The 13409-nt window shown below is 41.0% G+C and overlaps 1 protein-coding gene across 1 annotated transcript; it reads right to left on the bottom strand.

Annotated features, from left to right (window-relative positions):
* Positions 1-7423: 7423 nt before the first annotated feature.
* LOC111812593 (apolipoprotein R-like) lies at positions 7424-12830 on the bottom strand. The gene is made up of 4 exons (XM_023701169.1): positions 12692-12830; positions 9328-9498; positions 8289-8464; positions 7424-7768 (listed from the first exon to the last, which is right to left on the bottom strand). The coding sequence occupies exons 1-4, from the start codon at positions 12813-12815 to the stop codon at positions 7604-7606; spliced, it is 636 nt and encodes a 211-aa protein (XP_023556937.1). The 5' UTR covers positions 12816-12830; the 3' UTR covers positions 7424-7603.
* Positions 12831-13409: the final 579 nt, after the last annotated feature.

Here is a 13409-nt window from a genome sequence, read left to right as displayed (position 1 = left end):
AATAGTTAGGGTAGATATACAGCTACTTTCACTTAATTCAATGAGAAGACAGATTTGTCCTAACAGTGTTTGGACAGGATATCCTGTCTGCATCTTGTACTATGGATAACCACTAAGAAGATAACAATGTACCATGTATTAATTATTGAAACTGTCCTATTAATCAGTTTTGAAACTACCTTATTGCTACCTTTTACTCAATCAAATAAAAAAAATCCTTCTTCTGGGACTCTACAAAAGGGTAGGCTAAGTCCCTCATCTCAGCCTTCATCCAGACTTGGGAACCTCCCAGACCCAGCCCAGTGACAGTATTACACAAATAAGGGGTAACTGGTCCTGGGAAACAATTAACAATCTATTCCAACTCCCAATGATAACAAGTTCCTCTCTGACTATGTATGCATGTACATACACCCAAATCAGCTTATGTGGGTCTCACCCTTCCAAATAAACATAACCTGGAATCATGATCAACAGAAGTGGGCAGAAAGCAGAAGAGAAGTTCCAAAGAAACTGTTGTTAACATCTTCTGATAAATATGAACAGACACTCTATCTGTTTAAAACTATAATACTTTTAAATGAAGGAAATATTCTCTTCAGTTAATAAAATGGTTAAAATAAAAAGTAAAGGAAATAGCCCCAAAGGAGGTGTGGTGGGGATGTATAAGGCAGAAATGTTTGTATGGGAAATAAGAGAGAAAAATATATGAAAATTAGAAGGTTTACAGAGACCTTGTATCCAACTTGTAGAATTTTGTAAAGGAAATATAATTAACAATGCTTTTACTGCTTGGTAGGATTTTTCTGCAAAGCCATTTGGTTCTTGGTTTGTCTTTGCTGAAAGGCTTTTAATTGTTTCTTCAGTCTCTTTGTCATTGGTCATAGAAGTTTTCTCTTTCTTCCTGATTCAGTCTTGATTATGTTTTCCCAGAAGTTTACTAATCTCACTAGATTATTCCATTTTCTGGTATATAATTATTTATAATTGTTTCTTGAGAACACTGTTTTAAATTTCAGGAAACTGAAATTTCTGATTTTACTTATTCGTATTCTGCTTTGTTCATTAAATTTCTGATTTTATTTATGGAATTTCTTTTCTAATTTTATTTATGTGAGTCTTTTCTTTTCTTTTTTTCCCCATAATTTTATTGAGAAACAAATAGCAATGAGACAGTTTCAAATCAAATTGGTAGGACAGTTTCAATAATTAACACATTGCATACTCTCTTCCTAGTGGTTTTTGCTGTACAAGATATGGACATGATATCTTATTTACAAACACTATAGAACAAATCCCTATATTCATTAAGAGGATGTAACTATATATCTATCCTAACCATTTTGAATACACAGATACAAAATGGACATTAATCTGTACCCCCTTTTTTGTTTAGTTCCATCATTTGAATATTTTTTTGAATATTGTAAGTGTGTTAACTCAGCAAAATATTCTAAAAGAGTCCAGTAGTCCATAATAGTGTTGGGTCTTCCACTTGACTGGCAATGTCAGAAATTGTTGACCTGAGTCCCCTACAGCTCAACATAACAGCATGGCTTTACTTCTTATACTTCATTTTTATACTTTTCTGCTGGATGGTTAAGACCAAGATAAAGCAAGACCTATGCAACAAGAGTTGTAGCTTTTGGATCTGATAAGGTCAGTCAAATCCCCTCAGGAGTTTTCCTGAGATCTTGTACCTCAGATTGTAGATCTTTTGTCAGTGTCAGCCATGTGGATGAGTCACGGCCATTGCTTGGCCAATGTGCTCTCTGTGAAAGCCTGAGAGAATGTTTTCTCTCCATGTGACGCTCCTTCGGCACACTCTATGTCATTGATCACTTTCCTCTTTGGCCCCATAATCTTCTTGATCAGAAAATTTGGGACACTACTGAGTTACATGACGTTACAGTACAGGTTCTCATATGTCCTGAGTTTTAATTGACCTTGGAAGGCTATGGTCAAAATGTTGACTTTCCTTGCAGCCCTCATTTTTCTCTAATTTTGGTCTGTAAACTTAGATTGTTAACCCTCCAGAAGACAAGCTTATTGTTATTACCATACAACCTAGGCTGTTAAGTTTAACCTCACTATCTATCTGAATATCAAACATCTTAGACATAACATGGAACAGGTATTTTTCATCAAGTATTGATATGTTGAACTTTAAGACCCTACAGAATATGGTGAAAAAACATTTAAAAATTAGAATATATTTTAAAAATAGGCATAAAGAATTATATAATTCTTATGTTTACACATAAGTCCAAAAATCTAACCATATACAACCTTGAAGCAGGACAGTCCCACAACATTCCTTTTCTTTTCTCCTGCCTTCATTCATCACCCACTTCTTTTTGAACAATCATCTACCTGAGAGACAGCACAGCAGCAACTGGCATGTCATGACAAGCAGCCCGTATTCAGAAGACCAGAATGACAGGCACTCCGAGCATGAACCTACTATTACAAATTGCCATCTTCAGTGCAGTTGCTTAGTTCACAGGTGTCAGTATACATAGTTAGTCAAGGTGAGAATCCTTCCAATTAACTGCTAGATTCAAAAATCTCCTGAAGATTCTCAGGATCATTTCCTTACCCATCTTCTACATATAATTGTATGGCTCGCCCCGGTCATGTTTCCTAGCTCTTCTCCTTTCCCTCTCTTGATTTGTTAGTCCTCAAGTTCTTGCTTTCCTTTTATTTGTATTATACCTTTTGATTTGTATTTCTTCTTTTGAGTTCTTATACTAGGGAAACTATACAATATTTACATATGTGTGTCTGGTTTATTTCACTAATGAGTATATCTTCAAGTGGCATCCACTTCAATATAAAGGCTTTGAGTTTATCATTCTTTATAGGTGAGTAATACTCCACTGTATAAAAATACCACATCTTTTTCAGCCATTCCTCAGGTGAGGGGCATCTTGGTTGTTTCCTATGTGAGTCTTTTCATAGTTTATCTAGGGTTTTAGTTTTTTTTTTTTATTTTTCAAAGAACCAATTTTTTTGTTTTATTGGCCTTCCCCCCATAACTTTTCCTTTCTTTAATTGATTTCTTTCTTTATAATTTTCTTCCTTCTGCTAACTTTGGGTTTAGCTTGCTCTTCTTTCTTCCTAGTTATTGATGTGTTGCAGTGAACCTGTCATCACAGAACCACCAAGAAGCACTCAGCGAGGTGGAGGGACCAATTTGTTATACCCACAGACTCAGAGGAGCTAGGTGCCACACAGTCTGACCCCTGAGTGTCTCTTGTTCTTTCTTTACCTAGGGGCTTTAGGTGGGAACATGTAGGCTGAGTTGTACAAGCAGAATGGGGCATGGTTACACAGTTGTTCGGAGCTACCCTGTCACTTTGGTCTTATGTTTATTTCCCCAAGTTTTGTTCTCCTCATCATTTCCCCCTTTGATGCCCTCTCTAGTCCTATCGAGTATCACTGTCTCCCAGGGGATTATACAGGTGCAGTGCCATGATCTAGACAGTGGCCCTCCTAGTGCCGGTGGTCTCTGGAAATCTCACTAGGGTGTTCGGGAGACACAGCCCTATTGTCACCAGTAACAGAGCTCCAGCACTGGCCCCACTAGGTGCAGGAGCCATGATATCCATTGGCCTAGGATCTAATCCCAGTCTTCCCCTAGTTCTTCCCTTCTTGCTAGATCTTATCACTCAATTCCCTGACCTTTGTGGTGACCACCCCTGGCTGGTTTACCTAATAGCAGCATTCTTCTCCTAGGAAGATGCATGTGCCGTGCTTGTCTGCAGTGAGAAGGTCCAGGGCACGCTTGTCTTGCAAGGTTAGAGCTGCCAGTGAATTAATCTGGTTTTGGGGTGAGAATGCTGAGCCAGCCACCTGTTCCATGTCGTCATTTAGTTCCCAGGACAGCTGATAGGATAGTGTACTAGTATCTGGATGCCTCCTAAACCAGTCGCAAGCCCTGCGGCTATTCCTGAACTATTTGAAACTGAGGCTAACAAGAAGCTCTTTTCCTGCATAAGTTGCTGCCAAGGTGCAGGGCTGCCTCCATCTCATGTTCTGTATAGGTGGAGATTTCAGGAGTGAGGGAAAACCTGTGCATGTGTGTCCACCCAGTTTACCTGCAGGCAGCAATCAGGGGTGTCCCTACATAAATAGAACACCCCAGGGGGCAGCACTGGGTCACATTATTTGGCAATATCTGATTGCAGGAGCAGATTGAGTAAGATGTAGATCTTAGGAATCCATTCTTAGAACCACAGGGTCCTAAGTACAGGGGATCCTAGGATCAGGAGTCCTTCTAGGGGTTATGAAGGCACTTCATGTTGGCCTTGAGCTGTCAAAGTAGACCTGAAGGCCATCGGCCCTATCAATGTGCTCATGTGTAGTTCTGGGGGTTTCTTAGGAGGCTCCAAATGGCTGGACTCAGGTTCCAGTGTGGGCCCATCTGTGGAGGAGCAGGCACAGCCAACAGAATTGGGGTATCATGCTGTGACACAGACTAAAGGTGGCATTTAAAAGCCTGTACATCTGCAGGGTGGGTTGATAAACTGGGTGAGCAGGTATGGGATGGGCAGATCTGTATGGCCACAGGACTGTTGTTGTTCTTGGCCCACTGGCCAAGTATTGCTGAACCTTCTCCACTTGCTCCTCGTGTGCCCTGTCTTGTACTAACTGCCCCATTGGACATGCCCATGTGCGTCACATTGGTCCAACAATGATTTTTTCCATATTGGTTGTAGCAGGTTGATCCTAGGCCTATGATCTGGCCAGACCAGAAGAGTATACCTTTGGAACTGTGGCTACTAGCACACTGGCACAAGGTGGCATTCTGGTAGCAACTGGACAGCATGAAAGTCCAGGAACTATACCCAGTAATACAGCTTTTGCCCCTGGTCATTGGGTGATTACAGGCTTCAGGGCAGGTTGGGAGGTCAATACTGGCTGGCAAATCCAGGGCCAAAAGACTGACAGTGGGGGCCACATGCTGTGGCCAGCGGGGCTAAGACTTTATGTAGAGATAGTCTGGGGGAGGTGGTAATCAGCAGGTGGCTAGGCAGAAGCAGATGACACCTGTTAAACCCATTAGAAGGTTGGAGTTAACAAGCACCTTTTGCTTAGTGTCCAATTGGCTGGGTCAACCTCAGCTAGAACTGCAGTGAAGAACAAAGTTAGAGACCCAAGATTTGTGAAGAACCAGGGGTGACAATCCATTGCTATAAGACTCTACTGGAGATAGCCTCCTATGAATGGCATCCTCAGGCTTCTGCTGTGAATAGACTAGTCAGCCTCTGCTGTGACTGGAGCAAGGCTATTGTCTCTCAGTGGTGTCCTTGGGGTTGTGTTGTGTCCAGGTGGTCTTTGCCACAGTCATGTTTTCAGGGCATCTTGTGGGATGAACAGAATTTTCAGGGCAAGTCTTTGTCAGTCTTGAATGGTATACCCAAGAGATGAAGCCTGCAACTGTAACAGCAGTCCTGGTACAAAACACAACAGTGTGAGGCCCTGTCATTTTTTGTTTTGCTTTTTTTTTTTTCCTCATAGAGGATTCTTATCTCTCCAGGTATCCAAGTGTGGCCTCAAAGTCCAGTCCTGGCTCCCCTCCCCACCACAGTCTTTGTCTGCCCTATATCCATGCATGTGTATTGGAGCCCAAATTCCTGGTGAGTGTTTCTCTCCCTCTGAAAGCCCTTTTTATATCCCCAATAATGATACCCCATCATATCTCAAAGGCTTAAACCTGGAAGGCCTGGGATTAATGGGATATGTGTTACTTGGTGTAGCAAAATAATGGTCTAGAGTGGGAATACATATATATGTTTATAGTTTTTTTTAAGTTAGCAGCTCCCTTACAATTTTTGTCTCCTTTGTATTTTATTTGAGGTGGGGAGAGAGCTATCTTGGCTTGAGCACTTGGCTTTTCCCGTGCCCTGCCTATCTGCTTGTCTTCCTTCTGATCTCTGATGTAAGTCTCAGTGCCACTTAGTATCTTTCTTTATCTGGTTTCTTTTCTCTGTCTTTGTCTTTTTAATTGCTCTTTCCAGTAAAATTTTAGCTCTTTTTTAGTCAGGATTAACCAAAAAGGCTAATGAGGGCTTTGTTTTACATTTTCTCTGCCTACAGAAACCTTTTCTCAAAAGGAGGAAGTCTTTCATGCTCTAGGCCTCAGAAAGGCACTTGTTTCTAAAGAAAACCAACTGGTAAAGTTCTATTTTATAATGCCAAGTACAATACCATGTAAATATTTGTTCACTTAGTGGTGTTTCATAAGTTCTTCTTTTTTAACTTTTCATTTCATTTTTCTTCACCTCTAACCCTATTAATTCAAAAGGTCTGTCTTCAAGTATATAAATTCTTTCTTCTGCTTAATCTAATCTGCTATTGAAATTCTCAATGTATTTTTATTGTACTCATTGAATTCTTTGTGGAGCTGATTTCTCTTTGGTCATTTTAAATTGTTACTATGTGTAATTCATTATGAAATTTCTCATACAGGTCCTCAATTGTTTTGGTAATTTCACTGAATTATCCATCTGTACTTCCTTATGTTATTGAATTTCCTTAAGATCAGTGTCTTAAATTCCACTTCAAGAGATTCATAAATCTTCGTTTCTTTGGAATCGGTTACTAGAGAATATATAAAATGTTAGAACCATCAATTATCTATCTAATCTTCATCTTCCTAACCACTTGCCCACAGAGCTTTCTGAGGAAACTAAAATCTACACAATGGCAACACCCAAGGACATCCCTAGAGCCTAGTGGATAACAGCTTTTAAGATTGTGGCTGACCCCTCCCATTGCTCTAGCAGGTCAAGCCCCTCTGTGAGCCTGACATACTCCATGATCACTTCACAATGTATTTGGAGAAAACAAGTCAAAGGGCCAAAGTTCCTCACAGAATTCTGTAAAACAGAAAAGAAATAGCAAGTGGAGCTGAAATTAAAATGAGAAAGAAACGCCCACAGGAAGTAGGAGTCTGAGGAAGAGGTACCCCTCAGGGTGCTTCCTCCATGAAGAACTGGTGAAGCAAAAACCCTTCTGAGTACCCAGAAACACGCAGCAGATTGGTCTGCATTTCTCTTCATTTGTACAAGAGCTGCTAAAGCCATTTTAATTTAATACGAAGGAAAATGATGACCAAACAGATGGAAGACTTGGGAATGCACAAGTGGCTGACAGGTAGGCTTTACTTCCGTGGTGCTGGAGTGAGGAGGTTGGACACAGACACAGATCCCCTCCTAGGACAGCAACTGTTGAGTGAGGTGATGTGTTTGGGGCTCAGAGGAGGCGTGACTGTCTCCCATGAGGGGATAGACACAGTCTAGGGGTGTGTTGACACTGAATCTTAACTCTGAAGACACAAGCTCTGTGCCCACGAAGCCAAGCACGTATCCAGTCATGAATACGTAAGCTTGTGTAATGAATGGACTTGCTTAGGACCTCCTTTTATTATGTTTTAATATAATAAAAGACAAAATAATTTTTAGATATGAATATTTACTGTCATGACTATCAGCGCCAACGAGATTGTAGAGTTGCTCATGTTAAGCGATCCACCTGCACTGAGGGCAGCAAGCCACCCACATACATTTTCTTTTCTCTTCGGGAAAAGTTGCAGTGATTACTCCAGCGTGGGCTGTCTGGGCTTGTCTCTCTGTAGTTCCAGTAGTTCATTCTCCAGGGACAGCTTATACACCTCCAGGGCCATTTTCACATCCTCCAGGCTCGGCAGGCACTGCATGAGCTTTCTGCCTGCGACCACTTGCTCACAGCCTTTGGGGACCTCCTAAAAGAGATGATGCAGCAGATATGATGGAGGGGATTCTCTGTGATCATGGAGGAGCTGCATCCTGATGACAGCAGGACTACAGCTCAGGGCTCAGACCAGCTCGGACTGGTGGCTAAGCAGGGGAAACCAGGAGTCGTGTTGGGCCTGGCAAAGTGTTCCCCAGAGGACATCGGTGTATTCGAGCCAGCAGCCTAAATGAAGGGGTTTGGAGCCATTTCTGCTGACCATCCAGAAGTAGGATAACTACACATTACATGATTTGAAATGATGTTCAGGACATCATACTCCCAAGTCTGTGGGACCTAGTCTCTAAAGTACTCAATTTCTCCTATTTTTGAAAACAGAGAAATTGACATTTCTACCTAACTAAGCAGCATGAGTCAAGAAAACAGAGAGCTCCTGTGAGGAAGTCAAAAATGATTCTGGACAAGTCCCATGTCACCATTCACTGCTGGACAGAGCTCTGTAGGAGAGCACCCTGTTGGGCAGCACAGAATGCCCACCTTGGCTCACTTACCCAGTCACACTTGGGCACGTGTGGATACCAGTCTCCACGTCCAGAGCAAGTGATGTTTTGGGAACCCACCATTCCAAAGCCAGAGTCACAAAAGACGGTGACATTTTCAGATTCAGTGTACTTAGGCTTATTCACAGACAGCTTTCCATTTTCTATCTTTGGTTTCAGACACAGAGCTACAATGGAAAGACACTTTAGGCAGTCTAGACATCTAAGAACAAAAGACATGCTGATAGTCTAAGATAATAAGGCTGAGTTACATTTAGGCACTTATTATAATATCTTCTTTCATTTTGATAGCAGTGTTGGTAACGATGAATACCCATCAGATTTTTAGATTAGCATTTTTGTGCCTGTCTCATTTAATCTCACAATAGCACTACAAAATATATAATCATCACTATTCTCATGTCATGGAAGAAATTTGAGATAAAAAAGGGTAAAAAACTTGTGAATGTCATCAAGGTTTCCAGTAAAGGGATGGCACATGAATAAATATATATGACCCCAGATTCTCAGCCATTACGGTAAAGACCCTTAGTACACCCAACTGTGACTCTTCAACAGACTGCAAATGAAAAGCCCTCCCATGTACACCCCATACTACAGCAGGTGGTGGCCAGCACGCAGCTCTGCGGGAATGCCTGTTACTTGGGATATTCCAAATTAGTTCAGGAGTGCCTGCCACATTCCCATTCTAAATGATGCCAGGGCAAGTTTCCTTGAGGGTTGGCACAGATCTACTGTACACTCATAAAATGTGATGCCTATAAAATATACTAGGAAACAAAAACAAGATGCTAGGAGCAGGGCTGATTTAAGGCTGAATTCCATGACGGAGAGAAACTGGAGCAATGTCACGTTTATCTACATTCTTTGTATTTTTTGCGTGGGATTCAATCTGTACATATTCATTATTTAAATTGAAAACAATGAAATCAGAACTTCGTACTGGCTCTGCAAGGGACAAACATTGCTCTGGATCCTCTCAGGACAGCTTTGCTAACTCGGTCATGAGCTGAAAAGGGAGCAGAGTTACCTTTACATCGGGGAGCTTCAGGTGACCAGTGTGAAGAACTACAGCTGAGTTTTGCTTGCCCGACCAAAATGAATCCTTCTTCACATTCATATGCAACCTCATATTTGAAAATATTGTAGGCATTGACTCGTTTATGATGTCCATGCTCAATGTTAGGAGGCGAAGGGCAACCTTGATGGCAGGACATAAAGGGGAGACTGTGAACTTGTGGAGCATGAACAGTAGGCACAGCTCAGGACTTGTGCAGCTTGGTCTACGGCTGTACCACCCTGAACGTGCCCAATCTCATCTGATCTCAGAAACTAAGCAGGGTCGGGCCTGGTTAGTACTTGGATGGGGGGATTTGTATAGCTTGCAGGAGGCTTCTTTCTGTCCGCCCACCTTCTCTGTCTGTAAGATCACTCTTGCTGCCCATCTGCCAGCCTTGGAGTGAGAAGCTCAGCCCCTGGACTTTCTTTCATGTCACTGACAAGTGCATCCAACTTTACCTTGCTATTTTTTTTTTTCATGGAGGCTGAATTCATTTTTAAGTTAGATTGCTTGAGCAGTACACTTGATCAATTTCAAGCTAAATGCAAAGACGTGCATTTGTGTGAAACCAAAACAGTTTTGAAATCACTCCAAAATCTCTGAGCCCTTGCTCTCCAGTCAAAACTATCCACCCATCAAACACTAAAGTGCTACATTTTAGAATATTTTAAGAGAAAGCTCATGGGAAGAACAAAAACAGTGATATGTACATTGAATCAAGAAATAGATGTCAAACCTCTCTGAAAGACACCACTGTCATGGCCCACAAGCACTGCATACATTTAAATAAAATACAGCAGAATGTCAGACATAGTACTAAAGTAATGTAAGATTTTCTCTGATAGCTAGAACCAAGTCTCAGTTGTTTCCCAAATATGTATTTACTGGAAATAAAAATACTTTTCCACCTATAAGTAGAAACATTTCCTTTGACCTCTCTAGTGGATACTTCAACATTAACTATCATTTTCTTGTAGAAATTCTCTCTAAATGCTAATCAGGGGCCGGTGAGATAGCTCAGCAGACTAAAACACTTGCTTAGGCAAGCTTAGGCAAAAGCTCAGGGACTGCAGTTCTATCCCCAGCCCCACATGCCACTCTTGCCCTGCTCCCAGGGAAGACTAAGCCAGCCAGAGTCCAGGCATAGTGGCACATGGCTGTAATCCCAGTGCTGGGGAGGCTGAAAACAGGAGGATCACCATGAGTCTGATCTGTGTAGTAAGACCCTGTAGACCCTGTATTAAATACATATAAATAAATAAATAAATAAATAAATAAATAAATAAATGCCAGCCAGATAGCTCAGCAGACTAAATTGCCTGCTCAGGAAGAGCACCGGGGACGAGGTTTGATCCCTGGCACCACAAGCCATGCCGGCCCTGCTCAAAAGCCCATATTCACTATTGCTTTGATTCATAATCTCCAAGTACTATTTAATAGCTAACTTATGCTACTTGAATTTATAATTTGTTGTGTTTTCAACATCATGAATGTGTGCTGATGACCTGTATCTCTGTTTTTGACATCACAAGTCCCAAATAAACACAAGCTGTGTACAAGTCTAAGGTTTATGGGCGCACTCTCCTAGGTTCAGATGAAACACATTCATGAGGAAAAGGTCTTTTCTAATTGACCTTTCTAATAAGTATTTCTAGAACTCATCCCATTAGGCTCAGCAGTCACATCCTCTTAGCATGGTAAGACGCCTCGGGCCTGATCATACAAGTGGTAAATCACAGCACTGTTCAATTTGAACTCATGTGAGAGACAAGGGAGGCCAAGAAGGGTGTCAGGAGGAGACAGACAGAGCCAAGTGGGAAGGGAATAAGATAGTATATTCTTCAGGATAAAAGATATTCTGAGGTGTAGGAAAAAACTGCATAAGTAGTGAGGGATGGGCAGGTTTGTCATGTTGGGGTAACAGTCTGAGCAAAGAAAAGGCAACAGAAGATTGATATTTGTAAAAGAAAATGAAGGCAGGTACAGATTATATAGCAGGTAGAGTAGCAAGGACCACAGTGAGGTGGCTTTGAGGGATTGGAAAAGGGCATAAATGCAGAGAAATCATGACAGCTTCCAGTGGTTTGTGGGACAGTTGACCTCCCCTGTCTCAGGAAAGAGAGGCCTGGCAGATCAGGGCAATGAGAAAGGAGGACCAGGCCGCAGCCTGGGCATTCCCAAGACAGCAAAGCCACCCGAATTGAAAGGATCTTTTTACCTACCTTTTAAATATTCCTTTAAAAATACCAGTTATTTGGATGTATAAAAGTTCTAAAGTAAAACACCTTAAAAAAAAAAAAAAACAGAGAGAGAGATGGCTCAATAGAATAAACACTTGCCTGGCAAGTGCAAGGGCCTGAGTTCAATCCCTGGTTCCACCAAAAAAAAAAAAAAAAAAAAAAAAAGAAAGAAAAAAAAAAGAAAGAAAGAAAAGAAAAGACAAAACAACTCTGGAGTCATTCTGTAATATTAACAAAGTTCCAAGCCTAGACAGTTTTGGATCATTCTGGGGACCTAGAAAGTACACTTCACAAATTCTCCCGATGTTTTCACCAGGGTGACAAAGTTGCATTATGCTTGGCATGGACTTAATCCACGTGTCATCAGGATTGCAAAAATACATCATACTGATTATGGAACAAAACTGAATATAGAACAAAACCTGCCTAGAGATTAGCAAGGATATTGGTGAACTTTTTCTTTCGTGTTAAGTTGACTTTCAATTCTGTACAGAATGTTCTACTTTAAACACTCAAAAACACAATGCTGAGGATATGCATATAAGTACTTCTAACAGTCTGAGAAAATTTTTCTCATAAAAGAAACCATGTCAGAATACAAACACTTTGATTGGGAACAACTTTTCTCTAAATTACAGTGCTATGCCTCACACTTATACAAGGTTTTCAGTTCATACAGAGATTTTTAATCTTTAATTTGACTCTAATAATTCACTCATGAGAAAAAGGTCTTATAATATTTTTAAATTTTACTTTCTCAAAAGCAAACATTTACTAAATCACTAATGCAATAAGAAAAAAATAACATCTCAGAAGAAATTATTTGAGTATTCATTTAAGCATCAATAAATAACCAAATAAAAAGGCTTTTTAAAAAACTAAATCAATTACTAAGGTATTTGTAAAATTTAGCTTCACAACCAATTATAGCTTATTTTGGAAGAATGAAAACTATTTAGAGGTATTTCTTTAAAATGTGTTTCATTTCTGTAAAATTATGTTGAACTAAGAGCATTTGATCAATTTTCAGAAAAGTGTTCTTCTCCCTCCCTTGGGGTACAGTCTCCCCCTTTACCCACAACCTCTGTACTCACCACACAGGACAGATGGACACCACATTAAAGACAGGACCCCGAGGAGCCACAGTGCTGGTAAAATTCTCTGCAGCTTGGAGGGCATGATGCAGAAATGCAGAGAGGAAACACTGGGGCTCAGCATTCACAAAAGCTCTGAGTCAAGCTAAAGTGGAAGCCCCAAATCACAATTTGATGCCTGGACTAAAAACTGAGCCTTGGCAAATTTACAACAGTGAGTCACAAGAGGGGAGGGTTAGTGTGCAGTAGACCAGGTCAGGATGGAACTCGACCCAGCACCCAATAAAGCTCCAAATCTAGGGGAGAAGGACATGAGCTTGCATGAGAACCCTCTGAGAGTCCACGGCTGTTTAATCACAGCTTCAACACTTCTCCACTTCTTGCCCATGACAGCACAGGTGCTGGCTGGCTTCTTATCTCCACACACATTGCATTTCTTGGTCTGTGTGTCAGGTTCCTCGTGGAGCAGCTGAGGTACTGTGGCACCACCTCCCACTGGTGGCCATCTTCAATCTCCAGTGTGACTACCTAGTAGAACACTGGAAAAAAGAATTCACAAGTAATTTTTCATACTTCACAGATTAACTGAACTAGAGAAGCACACACATCTAATCATGAAAGGACAAGAGTGCAATCCAAACACCAAACAATTGCTCTCAACATTTATGTTTCCTTGATTTACTTTGTGACAGTAAACTAACTAACTTCTGGGCTGTGC

This window comes from Octodon degus, unplaced genomic scaffold (genome assembly GCF_000260255.1).
Source record: "Octodon degus isolate 3935 unplaced genomic scaffold, OctDeg1.0 scaffold00131, whole genome shotgun sequence".
Taxonomy (NCBI): domain Eukaryota; kingdom Metazoa; phylum Chordata; class Mammalia; order Rodentia; family Octodontidae; genus Octodon; species Octodon degus.
This window is presented reverse-complemented; position numbering and strand designations above follow the sequence as displayed.